Source organism: Miniopterus schreibersii (genome assembly GCF_964146895.1).
Source record: "Miniopterus schreibersii genome assembly, chromosome: 19".
NCBI classification, from domain to species: Eukaryota; Metazoa; Chordata; class Mammalia; order Chiroptera; family Miniopteridae; genus Miniopterus; species Miniopterus schreibersii.
Window position 1 is genome coordinate 14,151,246 of NC_138119.1, and position 22,998 is coordinate 14,174,243.

Below are 22,998 nucleotides of genomic sequence, written 5' to 3' on the forward strand. Positions count from 1 at the left end.
AATGATTCGTTGCCTCCTACATGAACCCCAACTGGGGCCGGGAATCAAGCCTGCACCCGAGGTGCCCTCTCACAAGCCATTTTCCACCTTACACCTCAATCCAGCCAGCTGTAATCAGATGGCTTCTACAGCCATATTGCCTACCTAGAAAGTCTAGGTCTGCCACTCACCAGCTTTGTGACCCTTGGACAACCTTCTTTATCCATGCTTTAGATTCCCCATCATAATATGGGGAATACTGCCTATATATCCTATAGCGTCTGTGTGAGGATTATATATGCAAAGTGACTAGAACATGCCTATTACATAGTAGACATGATTATTCTATCTAGTATTCAACTTAACACAACTAAGTCCTGAGGTCAGGAAGGAGATAAAGGCTGATTGTATGAATTCTAAGGCCAAAGGGTGGAAGGCCCAATAGCCAAGAGGAAGGACATTGAAGAAACCAAAGGCTAGGCCCAGGGCCACTACTCAAGTTTTTTCCTTGATAAAAACAAAGCACAGTCCTGGCCAGTCTGGCTCAGTTGGTTGGGCATCGTTCCATGCACCGAAAGGTTGCCAGTTCAATTCCTGGTCAGGGCACATGTCCAGGTTGCAGGCTTGATCCCTGGTAGGGGGCCTGCAGGAGGCAGCTGTTAAGATGTTTTGCTCTCACATCAATGTTTCTCTCCCATTCTCCCTCTCTCTCAAAAACCAATTTTAAAAATCTTAAAAACAAAACACAAAAAACAAAGCACAAAATGAGTTTTAAATTCTTTTGTTTCTGCTAGCAAGGAGGGCAGAGTCGTCCTACCGTGACAAAGCATGCCCTGACAATGAGCCAACAGGTCGAAATATAGATTAGAATCAGTAAGAATATTGGGAGAAGGCAGAAAAAAAGAATTCCAGGTTAAGATAGAAAAGATTCTGAAAGCTACAGGTTACAATATGAAAAACAGACGCTCTACATGCTTTAGGACACATGCCTGAGCCCTAGAATGAACTGGGTGTTGCTCTACATACAACCACAGATGAGGAACATTCATGGTTCAGACAGGTTCCTCCTGTTCTTTGGGTGGTGAATGCAAAGTGATGCTTCTTTAAACTTTACAGTATCATCCTTTGAACTTCAAGTCTTTCCAACCAGCATCTACTGAGAAGCCTGAAGAATATCCCTTCAACAGGCAAATAAAAACACTTAACGACCCTATTCCCATCTCCCTTCCTCCCCAATAAGGTGTTCTGCCTCTTCCCTCTTTGCCCGGAGGCAGAGATATGACCCAAGGTTGAAAAACACATAACAACCATCTCAAATGACTTAGATTTAATCATCGGAAGCAAACTAAATGGAAAGCTTACAATAGAGAAGAATTACATGTCAGTGCCTTTTGCAAACTGAGCTGGGACAGAAAGGGACTGGGGCTGCCCCTCAACCTGATCCTTTCCAAACAAAGACATCCACAGTGTCCCCGGCGGTCTGGCTCAGGGAAGGGAGAGACTGTTGGCTCTGTGTGTTGAGGTCGTCTTGCCCACCACTCACTCCTGGCCAGCATCAGGAGCCCCACCTTGCCGGCCCTGGTCATCGCCCTTCTTTTTGTGGCCTGAGACGATGTCATCAATCCGAAGCAGCAGAACTGCAGTCTAGGAGAAAAACCACAGCCCCAAAAAGATCAGCAGAGAAAGACATTTGTTTTCTTTTAGACACTATCACCTAGCTCCTCCTACACAATTACCATTTTATCTGAAAGCTACCTTTTCAGAGTTTTGAATGTAAAATGCAGTTCTTCCTAAGCTAGGAATGCAGCTTGTGATGTTACCTTGCTTTTTTGTTGTTGTTAATCCTTATTCGAGGATATTTTTTCCATTGATATTTGTTTTTGTTTATTATAGTGGAGTATGAATATATTTCTTTACTAGGACTCTCACAAGACTGACACATTAGCAGTCTTTCTGATGTGATAAAGAATATATACACCTGACCCACACTGTAACAGGTTTCCACTGATTTTTAGAGTGGAAGGAAAGGAGGGTTGGGGGTAGGGGGAGAAGGAGAGAGAGGGAAAGGGAGAGACACATCGATGTGAGAGAAGACACATTGACTGGTTGCCTCCCACACAGGAATAGAACCTGCAACCCAGGTATGTGCCCTTGGCGGGGAATCAAACCTGTGATCCTTTGGTGCATGGGCCAATGCTCTAACCACTGAGACACAGTGGCCAGGGGACCTTGCTACTTATATGAGCTAAAGCTTAGTAGGAGAATGGAATTCCTCGGGAGATTTTTGGGGGAATACTCTGCCTTCCATACCCCACATACCCCACTGCCACTTCAAGATGGGATCGAACACAATGGTTTCCGGTTATCTAGGAATAAACGGTATAGCATATGCCTTAGGGTGCCTCACCTCCACTGCTGTCTTATATGTTTGCAGTTTCACAGCCAATGGCTCCCAGATGCCCAGTTCTTTCATGTCCACCAAAGTACCTGTCTCACCATTTACACCCCAGGTCTCACAGTTTTCCTGGGTATGCTTGGCCTATAGTTGGAAAAAGCATAAACAGTTAGAGAGGAAAACACTGGGAATAAATAAGCTAACAGGGAACATTAGGTATAAAACTAAACCAAAAACACTGGATTGGTAAGGAAGGGATAAGAGGAAATGGCAATAACAACAAACAAGGCAAAATTTAGAAGCAGAGGTATTAAGGAAATAAGCTATAAAGAACTTGGATAGACAGATGTCAATCATCCCCTTAAGCCAAACACAGCTTTCTCTACCCCATCAAGAGAATAAACAGCATGGAAGGGAACTCACCCGAAGGGAGGTAAGTAGACGAATCGTGCTGGCACCACAGTTCTGGATAAGCGTACGAGGAATGACCTCTAAGGCTTGGGCAACAGCCCTGTATGGCCATTGCTCCACGCCAGTCATGGCCTTGGATTTTTCTGTCAAGGCATGGGCCACAGCCATCTCACAGGCCCCACCCCCTGGCACCAGCTGAGGGTCCAGGAGAACATTACGGCACACCTGCATGGCATCCTGGAGGTTGCGTTCTACTTCCTTGGGAAAGCAAACAGATAGCATGAAGCAAAAGTTTGATGACTCAGGGACAAACCAGAGGCACCAAAGGACTTCCTGACTGCCAAGTTCAGTAAACCACCATGAAGGGCAACTAAGAGAGATCCTTGGAGTCCCTACTGTGCAAGGCAGATGCTATTTATCTTGGACAAACATAGTAACTACAACTGCAAAATGACTGGAGTGGGGAAGGAGATGTAACTCTGTGAAGTTAGGCTTCTTACTAGCTATGTTCCTTTGGGTAAGTTACTTAACCTCACTGAGGGAAAAAAAATAATAGTATTTATGCCCTGGCTGGTGTGGCTCAGTGGCTAGCGCATCGGCCCACGCACCGAAGGGTTGCAGGTTTGATCCCCAGCCCTGGTCGGGGCATGTGGGGGAGGCAACCAATTGATGTGTCTCTCTCACATTGATGTTTCTCTCTCTCCCTCCCACTCTCACTCTCTCTAAAAAGCAGTGGGAAAAATATCCTCGGGTGAGGATTAACAAAAGAAAAGAAAGTAACAGTTATAAAAATTTCAACTTAAAAAATAGGAAAGCAGTGGTTGCCAGAGGCTGGGGAATAATGAGTCACTGTTCAATGGATATTGTCTCAATTTTGCAAGATGTGAACCAGGAAAAGTTATGGAGATCTGTTTTACAAGAATGTGAACATACTTAAAAAATACGACAGATATGTTTGGCTACAGATCAAAATTAAATAGCTATACATGGACAACAGGGTGATTTTAAGCCCTCTGAGAAACTTAAGATATTCAGTCTTCCAAGGGTGACTCACCGAGAGAATCTCTTTGCTGGCCCCCCGAAGGAGAATGGTACAGGCCTTGGGGTCTTTACACTCAGTGATAAATGTGAAGTACTCATCTCCAATTTTCTTGATTTCCAACAGGCCTGCTCCTGTCCCAACATCATCCTCTCTCAGTTCCTCTGGTCGGCTGACTATCCGGGCCCCACAGGCTCTATTGATTAGATGGGGGAGAAGGAGGAACCAGATGATTTCAGATACTTTTACTCATTCCCCTAGTCCCTAGGGTCTGTGGCTGGGGATATGGGCAAAAGTAGATCGCTAGAAACAATGCTACCTAACTAAAGGGGTCTTGGCTACCTCATGAAATAGATTTTCAAACCTCTATAGGAGCAGTTTCCTTAAACTAATATGGCTTTATAAATAAAAGTGTGGCCAGATCAGCATGGCTCAGTGGTTGAGCATCGACCTATGATCCAGATCATAGTTCGATTCCCAGTCAGGGCACATGCCCCGGTTGCAGGCTCGATCCCCAGTAGGGAGTGTGCAGGAGGCAGCGGATCAATGACTCTCTCATCATTGATGTTTCTCTCTCTCTACCTCTCTCTAAAATCAATAAAGACATATTTTTTTAAAAATTAAAATAAATAAAAGTGTGCACACCTAAGGCAACTACTATAACCAGATATAGTTTGGACAAATGAGTTCTTACACACATCTAACATGTACATGCCACATAATGGCCATTTCTAGGTAGGATTCATTTTGTACCACCCAGTTAGGTTTCAAGGCCAATAATAGGACTCTACTAAAGACGATACAAAAGCAAGCAAGGAGGATGGTGAATAAGTACATAAGTATATGTTTGACCCAATTTTAATAAATGTAGGTCCCCACTCATGGGCATGTAGATAAGAATCGACTAAGTATGTGCACATATTCCCAGAGTCATTTCAGAGCAAGCTGAAATATAAAATTTGATTTGGATCTATGATATATTCTGTGATGTTGGGGCAGGCTTATCTTTTTTTCTTTCTTATAAATTAGCATTAAAAATTATTGGTATCTGAGCACAGGCATCAGTGCAGAAGTAGTGAGTGCAATCTAAAGTTGCATTAACAGCCGCTGAGGACCAATCAAGGAAACTGACGGTTCTGCTATATTTTGAGCTAATTAAAAACAGGGTACTCTGTAATGGACCCCTACCAAGGTAGCAATCACACACGTCTAAGTATAAGCTGGTCACTACTGGTAAGGAGCAGTATAGAAGAGACTCATGCAGTAGACAGTTGTTGAACCAGATAAAGGATTTTGGAAAACAGCAGACAGCTAAACCCAGGTACTCCCACCTATAATTGATTTGGCTGACTATATTCTATATTAGACCTTTTCAGGTAAGATGACAGCATTATGAAGCTACAAAATAGAAATGAATGGAAAGGAAGAACCTTATTTTTACCTGGCCTACTCACCTGGCAATGCGATTATTGTCTGTCTTCCGAACTCTGCGGATGGCTGTGATATTGGCCCTCATGAGGTAGTGCTGAGCTAAATCTGCAAACCCAAGAGCAGAGATGTCAAGCTCAAAACCAGAACTCCTGGGTTCTGAACTGGTTTTATTCTCAAATCCTCAATGTACCCTAACCATCATGTTTAATTCTATGCCAATATAGGGTGTGTGTGTGTGTGTGGGGGGGGGGGTGATCACCCACCCTCTTCTACATCAACAGTAGGCTAAAAAAACGAATTGAGTCCTACCTGAGATGCCCTTTTCAGTGATGACCACATCAGGCTTCATATGAATAATGTCCTCACAGAGCTGTTGAATGTATTCTTCTTCCATTTGGAGGATTCGGGTGAAGTCTTCCTCTCGTGTGATCTCAATGTCAGTCTGTGTGGTGAAGAAAAGTCAATCTGATTTAAAAATCTTGGCCAAATGAGTTCTTACACACATCTAAATGTACGTACCACATAATGGCCATTTCTAGATAGAATTCATTCTGTACTACCCAGTTAGATTTCAAGGCCAATAATAGGACTCTACTAAAGATAATGCAAAGGCAAGCAAAGAGGATGGTGAATAAGAACATAAGTATATCTCTGACCCAATTTTAATAAACGTAGGACTAATTTCTTATTTGTCCCTCTTTCCCCCCACTCATGGGCATGTAGATAGTCAACAAAGTATATGCCCATGACATTTCAGAGTAAGCTGAAGTATAAAATTCTATTTGGATCTACGATACATTCTGTGATGTTGGGGCAGACTTATCTTTATAATTAGCATTAAAAATTATTGGTATCTAAGCACAGGCATCAGTGCAATCTAAAGTTGCATTAACAGCAGCTAAGGATCAATCAGGGTCATTCCAGCTACTATGCTCCCTCCACCCACCTCTCTCAAGTATCACAGAATAATGTTAAAGCCATAACCTGATACTTCTATAAGCTAAACTGCTCTAGCGATCATTTAGTTTAACTCCTTCATTTAAATATAAAGCAAATAAAATCCAAAGACATAAGGCAATTAGTGGAGAGTGTGGCCTAATGTCTCTGACCACTCAGTTCAATGTTACCTCTATCCTGTCAGTGTGCACAGTAATTCTGGGTCTGAACTCTTCCATCAATGAACTGATTCTTATTTGAAATCCTTGTTTAATAACCTCCAACTATGTTGTTTTCTACAAGAGCAATGGAGCCTTATGAGCCTCCTGCCCTCTTGTATTTCTTCTTTAGTACTTGAAAACTAAATTAATTCCTATTATATGTTCCACTGATGCATTAGGAAAGGTGGCATGGTAGTGTGGATATGAGGCCAAACACAGCTGGATTCAAATCCTGATTTGGCCAGTATCGGCTGCATTCCTCAATCAATTAATCCAACTTCTCTGAGCTTTAGATTCCTCATCTGTAAAATGGAAGTCAATACCAACCGTTTTAAAGGGTTGTGGTAAGAATCAGAAATTACATGTAAAGGTCAGTAATTGACACGCAGTAGGTATGTAATAAACATACCTTTATTCCCCCAGTACATATTAATAGTCAGGTTCTTAGATCACCTTTAAGGAATAGAACCAGGAACCTTACCTGGCTTTCTCCTTTCTTGTATTCCAGGGAAGAATCCAGCAGCACAATGCGAGGGTTCTTGATATAGCGCCGCATTCGTGGATGGGTCACATCTTTGTTAATCATGACTCCACGTAAGACACACGAGTCTTCAATAATACCCCCAGGTATCTGAGCAAAAGATCCACTTTAATCCACAACCAGGACGAGACAATTTTTCAACTCTCTTCCCAAAAGCTCATCTTTCCCAAAGGACCACTATTTTGGGTTTCTAAAGTATCTTTCTTTCATGAACCTCAAAAACAAATACTGTCATAATCACATTTTTCCCCCCTCTAGGACGCACATCAATCTTGGACTACGACACCTAATATGAAAATCAGTTGAGATTCACAGATACTCAAAGACTGACAAAGATTTAATAAAGGGGCTCAGATCTCTTCTACTTCCTGAAAGATATTCCAACAGAATTTTAGGCTTGGGGCTCCATCTTCTGGTCACAAGATCTTAATGCTACTTTTTGACCTTAAATTAGTAGGTAGACAAAGAAAGCATTCTGGGGTTTATTAACAGTGTATATTGTAGAGCCCTTCTTTATGTCCTGATCAAGTGTATACAAATGCACAAACATGTGAAAACCAATAAACCTTTCCCTAGCCCCTATAAACCTTGTACTGAGACAGCAGTCAAGGTAATAGAACTATTTTACGAATACTCCCTCCCCACCCCCAAGTTTTAGTTTTTCAGGCAGCAAATATTCTTCTTCCTAGTTCTAACTATAGAGGTATCTTGCTCTGATTTAAAGCTATTTCCTCCACAAGTGGGATGACTCATGCTAGTAAACAATTTGTCTCCAAAGTACTGATTCGAAGGGTTTACCTTTTCTACCCTTGCATATTTCTTGATGTCAATCTCCTTCCGACCATTCTCCTCAAACTGCACAGTTTTGACAGCATCCAGGGCAATGTTGCAAGCCAAAGAGGACCACCGACTGATTGCTTTGGTAGTAATGGAGCTGTTGATAATGTTCAGCATCATATCTCGGTTATTGGTGTCGACCGGAGTACTGGAGAAAAGAAAAACAGGTAATATGCTCAACAAGGGCCTTGGATATTTATGAAAGTCCCTCATCTACATCTCAGTAACTATAATAATGGGCCAATAGGCAGAATCAGGAGTATCTGTTTCTTTGTAAGAAAGTGAAAGTGACATCAAGAAATCCTGTCCATCCCTTTGCCTTTTCAGCAAGATTACAACTAACCCATCCCTGGAAGGTGTATCAAATCCCCAAGTAATCTGTTCCCTCCTCTGACAACTCTTCCACTCTTACATATAGACCTTACAGTAAAATACTTTGTTCTTCACCTTCTGCTTCAACCAAATAAAAATTCTAGAACTTTTAGAACTTGGGTCAAGACATGTTTGGTCCTTGAAACCTGACCCCTAGCAAATTCTGAGAGTTCCTCTTATTAATCAGCACTGGCCCTGGCTGGTATGGCAGATCATTCTCTCAGGACTCCCATATTTGATACTACCTGTTTTTGGTCCTTTCCCAATACCTGATTTTCTTAAGGGTGCTGATCATGTCATCCAATGCCTTTCGGTAAGCACTGATCACCACTGTTGGGTGCATCTGCTGCTCTAGGAAGTGCTCAGCCACAGAGAGCATCTCCCCTGCTGAAAAAGGATACAAACACCATAACGTTTTAAAAAGTACCTGAATATAAAGGCAACTTCATTATGCTTCTAGAGATATCTCGCCTTTCTTCCTAAAATAGACAGGCCATTTGGCTGTTAATACTATCCCAAATTTTACACTTTGTACAAGATAATTCAGAAAGAAAATACCTTTATCATACATATTTTAAATGATCAAAGATTGATCCTAGGATTTACTTATTCTCTTGATCTAACTAAATATGTTACCCATTTTCTAAACAAAAGGAAAACATTTTTCCAAAGACTCTAAAACAGAAAGAAAAATACATAACAAAAAATTGACTTCCTATCTCAACACCTAGGATGAAAACTGCTAATACTAAAAATAAAAACAAAACACAAAAACCTTACACCTGGAAGAATACCTAAAAAAAATGTACAAAATTTACCCTCTGGAAGAGGAATTATTGGTAAAATGTCCCTTTCTTTTAATGTGTCTTTACTTTGTAATAGAAACACAAAATAATACATAAACACACAAGCTTGTTTCTAAAAAAAAAAAATTTCACAAAAGAAATGTAAATATTTTTGGTCAAAAAGCCCTTTTCACAAATTGCTTATACTACCTGCCCACAGGCACTAGTTTTTAAAACTTACACAAATGTGCCAAAGTTCGTATGTATACTCCTTGTTATATGCTCCAATTTTTGAATTCAATACTTTATAACTAATTCCTAAGTGACCACCATGTATACTGAAAGATAATAAAATATTTAACAAGATGCTCAAATAAGTTAACTTATTAGAGCCATGGCCAGTGTTTCTCAGTGGTTAGAGCGTTGGTCTGCTCACCCAAGGGTTGTGGGTTTGATTCCCAGTCAAGGGCACGTACTTGGGTTGTAGGTTCAATCCCTGGCCCGTCGGGGTATGTGCAGGAGGCAACCAAACCAACCAATGTCTCTCACACATTGATGTTTCTCTCCCCCACCCCCAAGAAATCAATGGAAAAATATTCTTGGGTTAGGATTAACAAAACAAAATAATAATAATAATAATAATAATAATAATAATAATAAAGATGTGATTAGTTGGTGGTGAAGTAAATTTCCCACTTAACTCACCATTCTCAAAATGCAGTACAAAGGCATTCTAGAAATAATTTAAAATGTCCCCCCCTTTAAAAGTTTATATAATAATTTTGTTGTAAGAACTCTTATTTTTCAGGGATGTAGGCCAACGCTATAAATTGGCATCTCTAATATATAGTTCTTTTCTCATTTCCTAACATTGTTGCTGCAATCAGATTTTGAAAAATGAATGCTTCTGGCCCTGGCCAGTGTGGCTAAGTTGGCTGGAGTATCATCTGGTAAACCAAATGGTGGCAGGTTCAATTCCCGGTCAGGGTACATACCCAGGTTTTGGGTTTGATCCCCAGTCAGGGCATATGCAGGAGGCAGCCTGTTGATGTTTCTCTCTCACGTCGATGTTCCTCTCTGTGTGTGTCTCTCTCTCCAAAAATCAATTAGAAATATTTAAATATGTTATAAAAATTTCACCAACTTAAAATTTATACAATAAGTAAAAGCAATACGCCAAGTCTTCAGAAGTGATCCCTTAAGAAGTGGAAAGATTAGTCATTAAAAGTTGAACAATCAAGATTCATTTTCAAGATTCCATATTTGTCAATTTGACTACTCACTAAAATTTATAACACCAAAATAGGTATTTACATCACTTTAATGGTCACTCACAGACATGTGCAGAGATGAAAAATGTGAGTCACCCAATGAATTCATTCCCAGGTGAGGCTGAATAAGACAACATTCTGCCTTGTTTTAGCTCTCACTGTAAACAAGTATCTTTTATGTGATATATTTAGTACCATGTTTTTCACATTTTTGTGCATTTTGTTGGTGAATTCAGTTTAGAATGGCCCCCAAGCAGAGCACTAAAATGCTGTTTAGGTTTTAAATGCAAGAAGGCTGTGTGATGTGTCTTATAAAAAAAAAATATTAGCTTTGTTTAGGCATGAGCTATAATGCTATTGACCTTGAGTTCAATGTTAATAAGTCAACATTAGATAAAATGTCTTTAAAACAAAACAAGAAACACATAAAATAAGGTATATATTTATCAGCTGAATGTCTCGCAGGAATCTAATCCCTTACTTCCCCCAGGAGTGATGGTTTAGTATTCACTAATTCAGTTTGTGGTGACTTTATAGAATACAACTTACTGTGACTGATGAGAACTGACTGTATTTTACTCAACCAGATTTACACAGCTCATCCTATACTATTGACGAATATTTTATACTCAGCTGGAGAGAATACATAATTAGCATCAAGTTATTTAAATATATGTAATTAGATTGGTAACAATTTATTTCTTAAAATATGACACAGACATTATTCCTGGCAAAAATCTTCCCATTTCAATCCAATTTTCCTAACCAATCTTCCATTCTCCTCTTACCAAGAATAATTACTGATGTGGTCCCATCCCCAACCTCTTCATCCTGCGTCCGGCTAATTTCAATCATGGACTTGGCTGCTGGATGCTGAACTTGAATCTGAAAAGAAAAATGCAGACTGCCAGTAGAAACAACACTACTCAAAGACTTTTTAATCCATTCTGCTTGACCCTAACTCTTTTTTTAAAAATATATAGATTTCAGAGAGAGGAAGGGAGAGGAGAGAGAGATAGAAACATCAATGATGAGAGTTGTCATTGATTGGCTGCCTCCTGCACGACCCCAACTGGGGATCGAGCCTGCAACCTGGGCATGTGCCCTGACCAGGATTTGAACTGCAATCTCCTGGATCCAAGGTGGATGCTCAACTGCTGAGCTATGCCAGGCCGGGCTTGGCCCTAACTCTTAAGCTTCTTGCTTCCATACTTCCTCCCCTTTCCTTTGTTGTACCATAGTGTGAAATATTAAAAATGGTCCCTCAAATATCTAAGTAAACCACCTTTCTAACTTCCTTTCTTTTTAGGCAAAAATGTATTATGCCAACTGAACTACTAAAGTTTTTTGAGAACAGTATCTTTTAGCTTATTTACTGGGAGCACCACTGTTGTGGTTGAATTATGTCCTCCAAAAGGACATGTGGAAGCTCTACCCTCTGGAAACTATAAATGTGACTATATTTGGAAATAGGGTCATTGCAAATATAAACAAGATGAGGTCATAGGAATATTAGTGTAGGCTCTAAATCCAACCATTGGTGTCCTTATAATGAGAGACACAGAAGAATGTCATATGACAACTAAGGAGGAGACTGAGTTTACAAACCAAGGAATGTGGTCAACCATCAGAAGCTACAAAAGGAAAGAAGGATTCTTCCCTAGAGCCTTCAGAAGGAGCATGACACCTTGATTTCAGATTTCTAGCCTCTAGGCTATGAAAGAGTAAGTTTCTATTACTTAAAGCCTCACAGTTTGTGTTAATTTGTTCAGGCAGCCCTAAGAAAACTAATCATCTACATATATCTTTATGGATATTTTATATCGAATTGTTAGAAAGCATAATGAAAAGTCATACCTCTCGAAGAATGGCATTGCCATCATTAGTCATCACGATGCCTCCCATTGGGTCTAAAAGCATCTAGGACAAAAGCAGAAGTTATATTTCAGTGTTCCAGATAACAGAAAGGGAAAATCTGTAGTCGAAGAGTTTCAATAAGAAATAAGCCTACCTTCATCATGGACTTGGGTCCCAAACATGTTCGGATGATATCTGCAATAGTCTATTGGGAAGAAAATAAAAAATATGTAAGCACAAATCAGAGGATGATGTGAGTGTGTATGCTCAGAAAAGGGGCATCAGTGACCCACAGAGTCAGTGTTTTAGCAACATCCCATCTAAAGTAGGGTTGGCAGCCTTTTAAATATAGTATGCCTATGGCTAGATTCTAGACCTTGTTTTTCCCTTTTGGGAATGCTTTCAGGGTAGATATAGAAAGAAATGACTTTTCACAAGAAAAAAGAAGACATGCTTTCCACAGCTTTAGTTTTCCAGTAGTCCACATAAATGGAAATCCATGTCTTAGTATTTCTTTCCATAATAGTGGCCTCCACACCATACTAAATCAGATTTAGGGCTATTTCATTCAAAAGATATTAAATACCTATTTGGGATCTACAGTGGCACTAAGAATACAAAAGGGAATTAATACAGCCCTTCCCCTCAAGTAACTTATTCCAGTATGGGAGACAAACACATATAGAATATAAAACAATATACAACAATGGAATTATGCGTAAGTTAACATGAGAAAACTATTAGGCCTAATTCAGAATGGGAGGGCTTCCTTCTCCCTACCTCCATCAAGGAACTGTCCTGAAGGAAGGGAAGTCAATTTTTCCTCTGCCTAATTGCAAACAGATACAGAATAATAGGGAAGGCAGCTGGAGGAAAAACTACTACACTTTAAATAACTTCAAAGATATGCTACCTTGGCGGCATTGATGTTTCCAGATTGAACTTTTCTTCCAGATTCACGCTTTGTGTTCTGGCCTAGAATAGGTAAAAACAAAAGACAACAGCCCAGGATTGTCCCATTGTATATAAGCTATTTATTCCCCAACCTTTGAAAATAAAAACACACAGGTTTCATGGGTGCATATGTAGATTAAAGTTTACAGAAATTGTATATTTTAAGCCCTGGCCGGGTAGCTCAGGTGCTTAGAACGTGGTCCCGATATATCAAAGATCCCCAGTCAGGGAACACACAAGAATCAACCAATGAATGAATGAATAAGTGGAATAATAATGTTTTTCTCTGTCTCTCTCCCTTCCTCTCTCTCTAAAATCAATAAATTTAAAAATATATATTTTTAAACTGTACTTCAACCCCTGGTATACTAAGAAACAACCCATAGACCCTCAACTTTGGAATCATGGTCATCACTTTCCCTCTAACCAAACATTCATGTATTTACAGCAAGGATTCATAACCTAAGATCCATGAATGGGCCCCAGTAGGAAAGTGAAATCCCTGCGATTATATGAGAAAATGGGAGATACTGCATTTTTGTCTGGAAAAAGGATCTATAGCTATCATTGAATTCTCAAAGGGCTAGTGAGCCTAAAAAAATACCAATCACTGCCCAGCCAGGCGTGGCTCAGCGGTTGAGCATTGACCTAGGATCCAGGCGATCGGGGTTCAATTCCCGGTCAGGGCACATACCCGGCTGCAGGCTTGACCAATGACCCTCTCATCATCAATGTTTCTATCTCTCTCTCCCTCTCCTTTCCTCTCTCTGAAATCAATAAAGATATATTACTTGATCAATGACCCTCTCATCATCGATGTTTCTCTCTCTCTCTCCCTCTCCTTTCCTCTCTCTGAAATCAATAAAGATATATTAAAAAAAAAACACACCAAAAAACAATCACTGCTTTATGTAAAAAGAGTTTGGGGGTTCATACTTTCCTACTTGGATAAGGAGAATCACATTCCTGACAATTATTGATAGTGCCTCCCCACTGTGCTGTGGAATGAGAATACACTCTTTTAAAGTGTCCCAGTTTGCAAGATACAGTCACTCAATGCTTGGATATAAGAAGAATGCCTCAGTAACCCATTCACTATCAGTTAAGAGCTGTGTACATATTTTAATAGGGAGCCAAATCAGTTATAGTCACTAATGCCAGGGATTAATGCAGACCCGAAAAGGCCTTCACAATGCAGCACCACTCACCCCAGGGCCCTCTCAGTGGAGACAATCCAGTGGTTATAACCAAACCAACATACCCTCGTTTCCCTCCTCTCCCCAAATTATACATTCCCTACAATTTAAACCTGTAAAAATTTCAATCCAGTCCCATCAAATCTAAACGTTCACAATTCTCAGGACTTAGATTCCCATTTCAGGCAGTAGTAGTAAGTAAAATCCTGCGTGAACCCTTCTTATGGATTCATCAGAAAGGTTTTTCTCTGGGTTAAGTGAAGTTTTTTCTGAAAACAGTTATTTCCCAGGTATAGAGAAAATGGATAAAATCTCTGAACGGCATTCAGTATACAGAAGATGGCAAGCAAGGGAAAATGGCTAGTTGGCCATCTCAGATGGTCTTGCAGATGTCACACAGAAGTTACACACAGAATGGAAACACACCGGGGGAAGACAATGAAGGAGGTACTTATTAGTCATAATGAAATTTGGGATGTTCCCAAAGGGTAAAGAGAACCAGCCAAGAAATTTGGGAAAACTCGAGTTGGTTAATGGGAACGATTACAACGCAGGGGACACTGAGGGAGTAATTACATCTCATCTCAGACAGACGAGAGGGAAGCAGAGTTACTTCAGGAACAGGGAGGGAGGGATTGCTGAGCGGAAATTCAAGAGGGCTGTTACTGAAAAATGACCAAAGATACCACTTGCTATTTGCCAGGCACTCTTTTAAGCAGTTCACCTATTTATTCATTTGATCCTCGCGATCCTACGGGGAAATGCTGTTAACCCCAATAATAAAGACGGAAACACTTAAGCAATATGGCCGTGGCCACACCGGCTACCAAGGGATGGACCAAGGCTATAAAGCTAGGCCAAACTAAAAACACCATTATTCATTTACATACACACTGGAAATCACGTAAGGAAGAGTGCAGGGGAGAGGGGGGGTGAAGAACGAAGGCCGAGCGGGAAGGATCCCGGGGCGAGCAGCGGTAAAGACAAGGAGCTGGGCGAGGGGAAGGGCAGTTTGCGTTTGGGATGACGGGACTGGGTTAAGGGATGACAGGAAAGCGGGAGAAGGGGCATCCCAAATGAGGAGGATGACTGGAAGGCACAGTAGCCGGACAACGGCGGGACTGGACTGTGGCAACCCTGAAAAGTGTGGCCCGAGAGGGGAAGAAGTGGGGTTTCTTCCCCGGCTTCCCCAAAACTCACTGAGCACGAGCACGGGACGATGGCCCATCATGGCGGCGCGATGTGGAGCCCGGTACCCGGAGCCGAAGAAACAGGCAGAAGCTTCTGGAGAGGGAACCTGAGAGAAGACCAGAAAACGTTGCCTTCTCAGGGCTTACACCTAAAATGCTACTCTCCGGGTCACCACCAATCACCGCACCCACCTCATTGACCGACACGAAAATAGGCCAATTGACATCCTTAGCCCCGCCTCCTACGCTAGAACGGCAGGGGAAGCTAGGTAGAGAGAGCGCGATGATGGTAGCGGGAGAGCCCTGGCGCTTGCGCAATAAGGTGGCCGCTCCCGTCCGCGTGCGGCGCGAACGTCGGCGCAAGCGCCAAGGCTCCGGCACTCGGCCTGCACGCCACTGCGCATGTATTTCAACTACAGGGTGGGTGCTGGGGTGGAGGCTTTCAATAAAGTACGCAGGTAGGTCAGTGGACTGGCTTGCGTCTCAGTTTCTCTCGGGCCGCAAAAGTCGAGAAAGGCGTGACAGTTTTCACAATCTTTCCAGCCTTTGCAACGTGAAGGAATCAAGGGGCGGGACTTCAGTAGCCCTTGAGGGAAGACCTCCCTGGTTGGCTGCGGGGGGTGATGGTAGTTGCAGTTCTCCGACTGGGGTAGGCGGTAACCAGCTTTTCCTGTGGGCACCCTGGGAGTTGTGGTTTATTTCCTCTGCACTCGTTGCTGTGCGTGGACCTTACCCTTCTTAGGCAAATGTTTTATACCGAGGCTGTGAGTGGTACCAGAGGGTGATGGCTTATTGGCCCCCCGAATTATTCTATCCAAAATATTTTCTCAAGTTCCCTGTAGGGCTTTGAGGTTTTCTTTCTCCATGATCATTGCCTTCCCTACCCTCTTCATCCACTCAACTGCTGGTCCGTTGGAGATGGCTGGAGCCAGAGCTTTTAGATTCCTTATACGAAAGGAAAAGGCCTGATACTACAGAAGCTAAACGTGGACAGAACACAGAGTAATTGCCCGTTCGTAGGAGACTGTTAAGGTTTGGGTTTAGTTTCTGTGTGTGTGTGTGTGTGTGTGTGTGTGTGTGTGTGTGTGTGTTTTCCAGAAAAAAACGGAAGCAATAATAATGGAAACAGCTGTTTTTCAAACTAGTGAAGGGACCATAAGAGCACAAACAATTCAGGAATCACTTATATTTGGCCATGAAATAGAAACGCACACCCTTTCACACTTTTTCCTCCCCAAATTGGAACAGCCTGAGATCTGCTAGAGAGAACTTATGAAATTGTCAATAGTAAAATAATAGCCCAGGTTGTTGATCATGTAATCCTATGATTCTTTCCCAGGCACCACACCCGTTGGTGTTCAGATGGAGCAACATACTAGTCATCCTACTAACAGAAAAGGTGTGTGTTGGAGGCCCTGCTTCCCTTTCCTTAAAAGCCAGACCTTAATTGCTCAGCATTTGGGAAACTGATTCTAGTTGTATGTATGTTTTTTTCCTGTTACTTGATTAGTTGGAAAGTATTTTTCTTTCTTCTGCATTTCCCATTAAATGGGAACGTTACTGTATTCCCAGTGCCTAGGACTGGATCTGTTAGATAATAAATGCTCAATAAATATATGTCAAATGAATATAATATTTCTCCTTTGTACCTCCTCTTAATACTTTGAACAAGATTTTTACAGGGATCCCAGAACACATAGTGTTGACTGGAATGAACACTCAGTTTGAGTAGGACAGTACCACTGGTGGCCAGGGAAATGCTTGAGGCCATCTGACTATCCACTTAACTGTGTGGAGCAGATTACTTCAGCTGAGAGGCCTACTATGTCATAGTATGGGCATCAATGAACTAGCTCTTTTCGCAGAGTTTATAGGCTTGGATTTGATTCCATCACTGCCACATACTAATGGTGGAATCTTGAGCAGATTTCCTAACTTAAGTTTTTTCAAATAAAATGTGGATAAAGCTACCTACTTCAGAGGGTTATTGTGAAAAATATATAAGATAATATATGTAGCCCGGCTGTCATGGCTCAGTGGTTGAGCATCAACCCATGAACCAGGAGGTCACAGTTTGGACTCCGGTCAAGGCACATGCCTGGCTTGCCCGCTTGTCCCCAGTAGGAGGCGTGCAGGGGCAGGCGATCAATGACTCTCTCATCACAGATGTTTCTATCTCTCCCTCTCCCTTCTTCTCTCTGAAATCAATAAAAGCATATTTTTTAAAAAAAGATAAGGTATGTAAAGCACCCTTTGGAATTTTCTGCCACCTTTTGCTGCACGGAATAGGAAGAAGAGCTGCAAAAACCAGGGCCTCGGGGACTGAAACGGGATTCAGTGCCTGTATGTATCTGTCTATCCATCTCTCTCCGTGTCTTTAATCTTTTGCTTGTATCTGCTTACCATGACATGCTGGCCAAATTCAATAGCTTTCACTGGCCCCAACTTTACATCTTCCCAGCATAGCAAATCAGAAGAAAGCAAGATTCTTTGACATAGAGAATGACTCTGGCCCAACTTGCCTTATGTGCTTACCCCTTGGATCAATCACAGTTGCCAAGGGGAACAGGATATCATAACTAGTTCACATGCCCTTTCCTGTTGGGGAGAGGGACCTGATGCAGTCCCCCTAGTATGGCCTGAAATCTAGGGAAAGAACAGTATCCTAGAGGAAGAGTTGCTAGGTAGACAAAAATAACATATGTCTTCTATAGGACTCGTCGTCTTCCTACAAATCAGTTTTTCCTTCTACTTTAACTATTTTTGCCCAAGGTTATCTCTTTTCCCATTTAAGTATTTCTTCCAATGTCCAGCTCATTTTAATGCCTGTAGATTAACTGAAATACAATTTTAATCATATTTCCTAATCCTAAAAGGTTCGATGGCTTTCCATTGTGTTCAAGAGAAAGCCTAAAGGGCCTTCTGTGACCCATCTTGCCTTCCCACTCTCCCTAACCCTAATTCTGGCCAGTTTCCCAGGGCTCGTCATTCCAGCAATATTCTTGCTCCCTTGCCTTTGCTCTTGCTCTCCTTTTTTCTCTCACTTAAAATATCTTTTCCACTCATCGAAAGTTTCCTGTTTTCAAAGTTTAATAAATATACTCCACCTGCCTGGAGTCATCTCTAACTATTGTACTCATATTGATCTCTTCCCCCTTTTCAAAAACATTCATTTTTACATTTACTCACATATTTCATATAACTGAAAGATAAAAGGCCTAATTTTCATACCAGAGTGTCAGACTCATTGTTTATGTCCTTGTGTTGTTATATCACCATTTCCTCAGCATCTGATTTGTTTTCCTAACTAGATATTAATAAGAACTTGTAAACGGTAAGCAAATTAGATTTTAGTTCACCCCATCCCTGCTTGGTTTCTCTTAGGCCTACTATGGTTTCTTTTTGGTGTGTCTTATAGATCTTTCCTTGAAGCTATTCAGGACCAGGGCCTCAGTATCTGCATTCATAGACCAGCTGCAGGGATCTAATTAGAAAGGCCAGCCCCTAGCTGGTTTTGCTCAGTGGTTAGAGCGTCCGCCCCGCACTGAAGGGTCTCGGGTCCGATTCCTGGTCAAGGCATGTCCCTGGGTTGCAGGTTGGATCCCTGGCCCCAGTTGCAGTGCATGTGGGAGGCAGCCAATCGATGTGTCTCTCTCACATCAATTTTTTTTTTCTCTCTTCCTTCCTCCCTTCCACTCTCTCTAAAAATCACTAGAAAAAATATCCTTGGGGGAGGATTAATAAAAAATAATAATAATAAAATTTAATTAGAAAGACCATCCCTTGTTCGAATGAGCTCTGATAAGTGCCTCTGCTTTTGTTTTAGCCAAAGAGGGAGGTAATGCTGTGCTTCTTTATCGAGCCAAACCCTCCCCCAGCTTTATTAATCTTCAAGCAAGTTCCCCACCACCTACTTTCCTGAACATCCAGGCAACAAAGCTGCCCTCAGGTAAGGATGCAGGGAGGGTTTCCCAAATAGACTCAGCTCAGGGGTGAGGGTGGGGGTGGGGAAGCAGTGAATGGAGGAGGTGGCCTGAGCTTTCTCCTAATGTCCTAGTGCCAACTCTGGGTCAAGGCACCTTTAGATTTTTTATTGGTAGCTTATTGATTATTCAGTTCAACTGACTTCATTTTCTTCCTGATTCTACTGATTGTGTTACTTTCTTGCTTATTAGCACCTTTATTAGACTAAGCAGGAGACTGAAATGAAAATTTTATTGCTTGCTAGTAATGTTTGTTTGAAGGTAGCCAGGGAAGGAAATAGTAACTATTAGCTCAGTTTCTTTGAATTTCAGTTATTCATCGTCCCCTGGAGAAATCGGTGAGTATTTACCATACCTGTGGGGTGTCTAACAGGGCACTAGACAGTCATGATCCCTGTTTTTGAGGACCTCAGAGTTTAACAAAAAACACAATAACAATAGATAATAACTACCAAGGTTTAAGAGAAGCTGGCTGCGTATAATGTAGTTGAAACATTAGGAAGAAAATGGACTGATGCAGCAAGATTGGTTGAAGTTAGATAACAAGAAGAACTTCAAGTCTCTACTAATGAGACACTATGTCAGGCAAGAGAAGAAGGCTGAGGCTCACAGAGTTCTTGAAAGGGAAGTTAGGCCTCACTTCCAGATCATTTCATTCACTCACTAGGCACTCTTCTAGGTGCTGGGGATACAGCAATGAACATATCAGACAAAAATCCCTACCTTCCAGGAGCTTACATTCTAGAAGGGGGACTTAGACAATAAAGTAATTACAAAATATGCCATATGATCGTGAATACTATGGGGTAAATAACACAAGGGGAAAGGTAATAAATTCCAGTGATTGGTTTCAAATTAAAATTGAATTGTCAGGTGGGCCTCACTGAGAAGGTGACAGCTGGGCAAAAGTGTGTTTGGGTTGATTTGTGCCTAGAAAGATTAGAGAGGATCATCTTATTGGAGCCCTTCTCACAATGACAAAATCTCTCTTTTGTCTCCTTTTTATCTCCATTGCTCTTCCTTCAGGAGCTGACCACAAGCCCAAGGAATGCCCAGGACTCCTAGAATGTATTTATGCCAATCTCCAGCTTCAGACACAACTTGCCCAACAACAGATGGATATTTTGGAAAATTTACAAGCATCTATGACACAACTGGCTCCTGGGAAGAAAAGCAAGAACTCTTTTCTCCCAGCCTTAAATCGCAATCTGTTGTTAAATCACCTGCCTTAATTCAGTAAATGAATTGTGAAACAAAGTTATTGTGTATGTTTTCCCCCCTCTTTCTTCCAAGTATACCCTCGGTGGAATTTGGGCATATACAAGGTGGGTCAAAAGTAGGCTTATAGTTGTATGTGAAACAGAGTTTATTTTTGTATTATTATTTATTAATTCTTGTATTACTGTCCATACGAACAACTAAACCTACTTTTGACCCACCCTGTATATTCTACATATGGTTGGTTAGTTCACAAGTTCATAATAAGTGCTCTTAGAGTGCTAGAAAGCTCTTCTTGTCCCTAACCCTGAGCCTGACTTCTACAGCTTTCCGTAGGCCTTTAGTAAACTAATTCCACTGTGACAACGGGGACCAATTGTGCCCCCATCTCTGAGAATAAGACCTCCATTCTCCAGGTAAAACAGCCCCAGTTTTTCTGATAGCCTCCTGTGGTTTTCATCTGAACCTGCCTCTCTGTTTATTACTCATCTTAGGTATGGCAGGTAACCGTACTAACTGCAGTAGAGTTTGGGAAGGGAATCTGTCAGTTTGGAGGAAGAAACTGGCTGCATGTGGGCAAGGGTCTTCCCATGCCCTGCTGGAGAAGAGGTTTGGCAGCTAGAGGTGGTGTGTGTGTCTCTGGCATTTCCTTGACCACAGGTGAGTTCCTCAGGAATGGGAGGTCAAAGGTTGATAGGTCAAAGGGTCTCAAGATCTGGGCTATTCTTACTAAATGCTATTCTTGCTAACTGGCAAAACTTAGCACAGTATTTTGCAGACCAGCTGTAAACAGGAACTCAAGGGATAAATGTAGCCAAGTGCAAAGAAGAAATCAAAGGGTAAATGACCAAATAGTGTATATAAGCAATGGTTAAGCCCCCCTTCCCAGAGACAGAGCTTTGGATATGAAATTCTCTGTCCCTTTTACTTGCTACAAACAAAACAACGTTGCGCCAACCACATCTCCTTTGGATAGAGCACCCCAAGCAGTGAACCTCTTGAGTTTGGTAACAGACACTCCAGGCTGCTCATGAAAGAACAAGGGACCTGATTGTACAGTTATGCATTCCTTTTAGTTACTTCTTTCTTTCTTCATTCATTCATTCCACAAGCATTCACTGAACATCTATCTGGTACCTGCTAGGGACCAGATAGAGGGAAGTTACGCACGACCCTGCCCTGGAGGAGTTCACAGCCTACCCAGAAAGCTACATCAACAATTTGTTACAATACTATGTCATAATATAGTAGCAATAGCTCTTTTTATTGTTTTTTTCTGTGCTGGTCACTTCACACATGTCATCCTAGAGTCACACCTGTTATCACAGCTGGGGAGTCTCCCCCATTTGCCAAGACAGCAGTGGGGGAAGGTTCTTACACTGAATGTGCCAAAAGCTAGAAAGGTAATTGAATAGGAAAAAAAAAAAAAAAGCCCTCCCCTCTCTATCCCTATAAGAATGGTGGCCTCCAGCAGGTAGAGAAACTGGTCTTTGAGACAGGAGTCGGCCATTCTCCCAGGTCATGTGGCTGCTGCATAAAACGTCCTCCCTCTTGCAACAGCACCTGTCTCACGAGTTTGGCTTTCATTGTGGCAGGCAGCCAAGCCTCCATTTATTGTTCGGTTACACTTTCTGGTGACTCTGCTGGGACAGTGTGGACCTCTGTAAGTCCTGGAGGGCTCAGGCTGGGGTCCTGGCTGCCTGCAGCAGGCTGAGCCGGGAGAGCGGGGCCGTGGGGGCTTCCCAGCAGCTGCGGGGGCTTTTCTCGGGGAATTGCCCTGCACTCCTTCTCAAGGCCTCAGCCACTTGAAACATTTGGCTGGTGAAAGGAAACAGGTTTTGGGGGAGCAGACAAACTCCAAGACTGGGTATGTTGAACTGGGTGTACACCGGGGGCCCTCTATCCCCATCTCCAAATACCATCACATTGGGGGGTAGGGCTTCAACATATGAATCTAAGGAGAACACAAGTCAATCCATCACAGCTCCTTTCTCTCTTATCCCCATATCCAATCCTTCAGTAAACCCTGTTGGTTCTACCATCCGAGTATATCCAGAACCTGACTGCATCTCACCTAATCTATTGTTACCACTACCACAGCTCTGGCCTGATTGTTCCAGTGGCCTCTGGACTGGCTGCCTGCTTCCATTTGCCCCTACAGTCCATGCTCCCCAGGCAGCCAGAGGGATTCTTTAAAATAATTAATCAGATAACATTATTCCTCTGCTTTTGATCACTCACTTTCTCCCCATAATCCTTACAGTAAAGTCCAAACTCCTTACCAGGCCTTAAGTCCTACGTGTGCTCACCTCACTCTAGCCAGACTGCCCCCCTCCTCCTCAGGGGCAGCTCATTGCTGTTCCCTCTGCCTCAGAGTCTGTG

The 22,998-nt window shown here is 42.0% G+C and overlaps 2 protein-coding genes across 2 annotated transcripts; one reads left to right on the forward strand and one right to left on the reverse strand.

Moving 5' to 3' along the window:
* Positions 1-1,291: 1,291 nt before the first annotated feature.
* Positions 1,292-15,605, reverse strand: CCT3 (chaperonin containing TCP1 subunit 3). The gene is made up of 14 exons (XM_081120400.1): positions 15,426-15,605; positions 12,989-13,050; positions 12,230-12,280; positions 12,076-12,138; positions 11,007-11,103; positions 8,432-8,549; positions 7,752-7,938; positions 6,894-7,043; positions 5,565-5,697; positions 5,279-5,360; positions 3,840-4,020; positions 2,798-3,043; positions 2,387-2,518; positions 1,292-1,623 (listed from the first exon to the last, which is right to left on the reverse strand). Exons 1-14 carry the CDS (start codon positions 15,454-15,456, stop codon positions 1,519-1,521), a joined length of 1,638 nt encoding a protein of 545 aa, XP_080976526.1. The 5' UTR covers positions 15,457-15,605; the 3' UTR covers positions 1,292-1,518.
* Positions 15,606-15,635: 30 nt separating this feature from the next.
* On the forward strand, positions 15,636-20,648 carry TSACC (TSSK6 activating cochaperone). The gene is made up of 4 exons (XM_081121437.1): positions 15,636-15,873; positions 16,755-16,814; positions 19,242-19,364; positions 20,425-20,648. Exons 1-4 carry the CDS (start codon positions 15,699-15,701, stop codon positions 20,628-20,630), a joined length of 564 nt encoding a protein of 187 aa, XP_080977563.1. The 5' UTR covers positions 15,636-15,698; the 3' UTR covers positions 20,631-20,648.
* Positions 20,649-22,998: the final 2,350 nt, after the last annotated feature.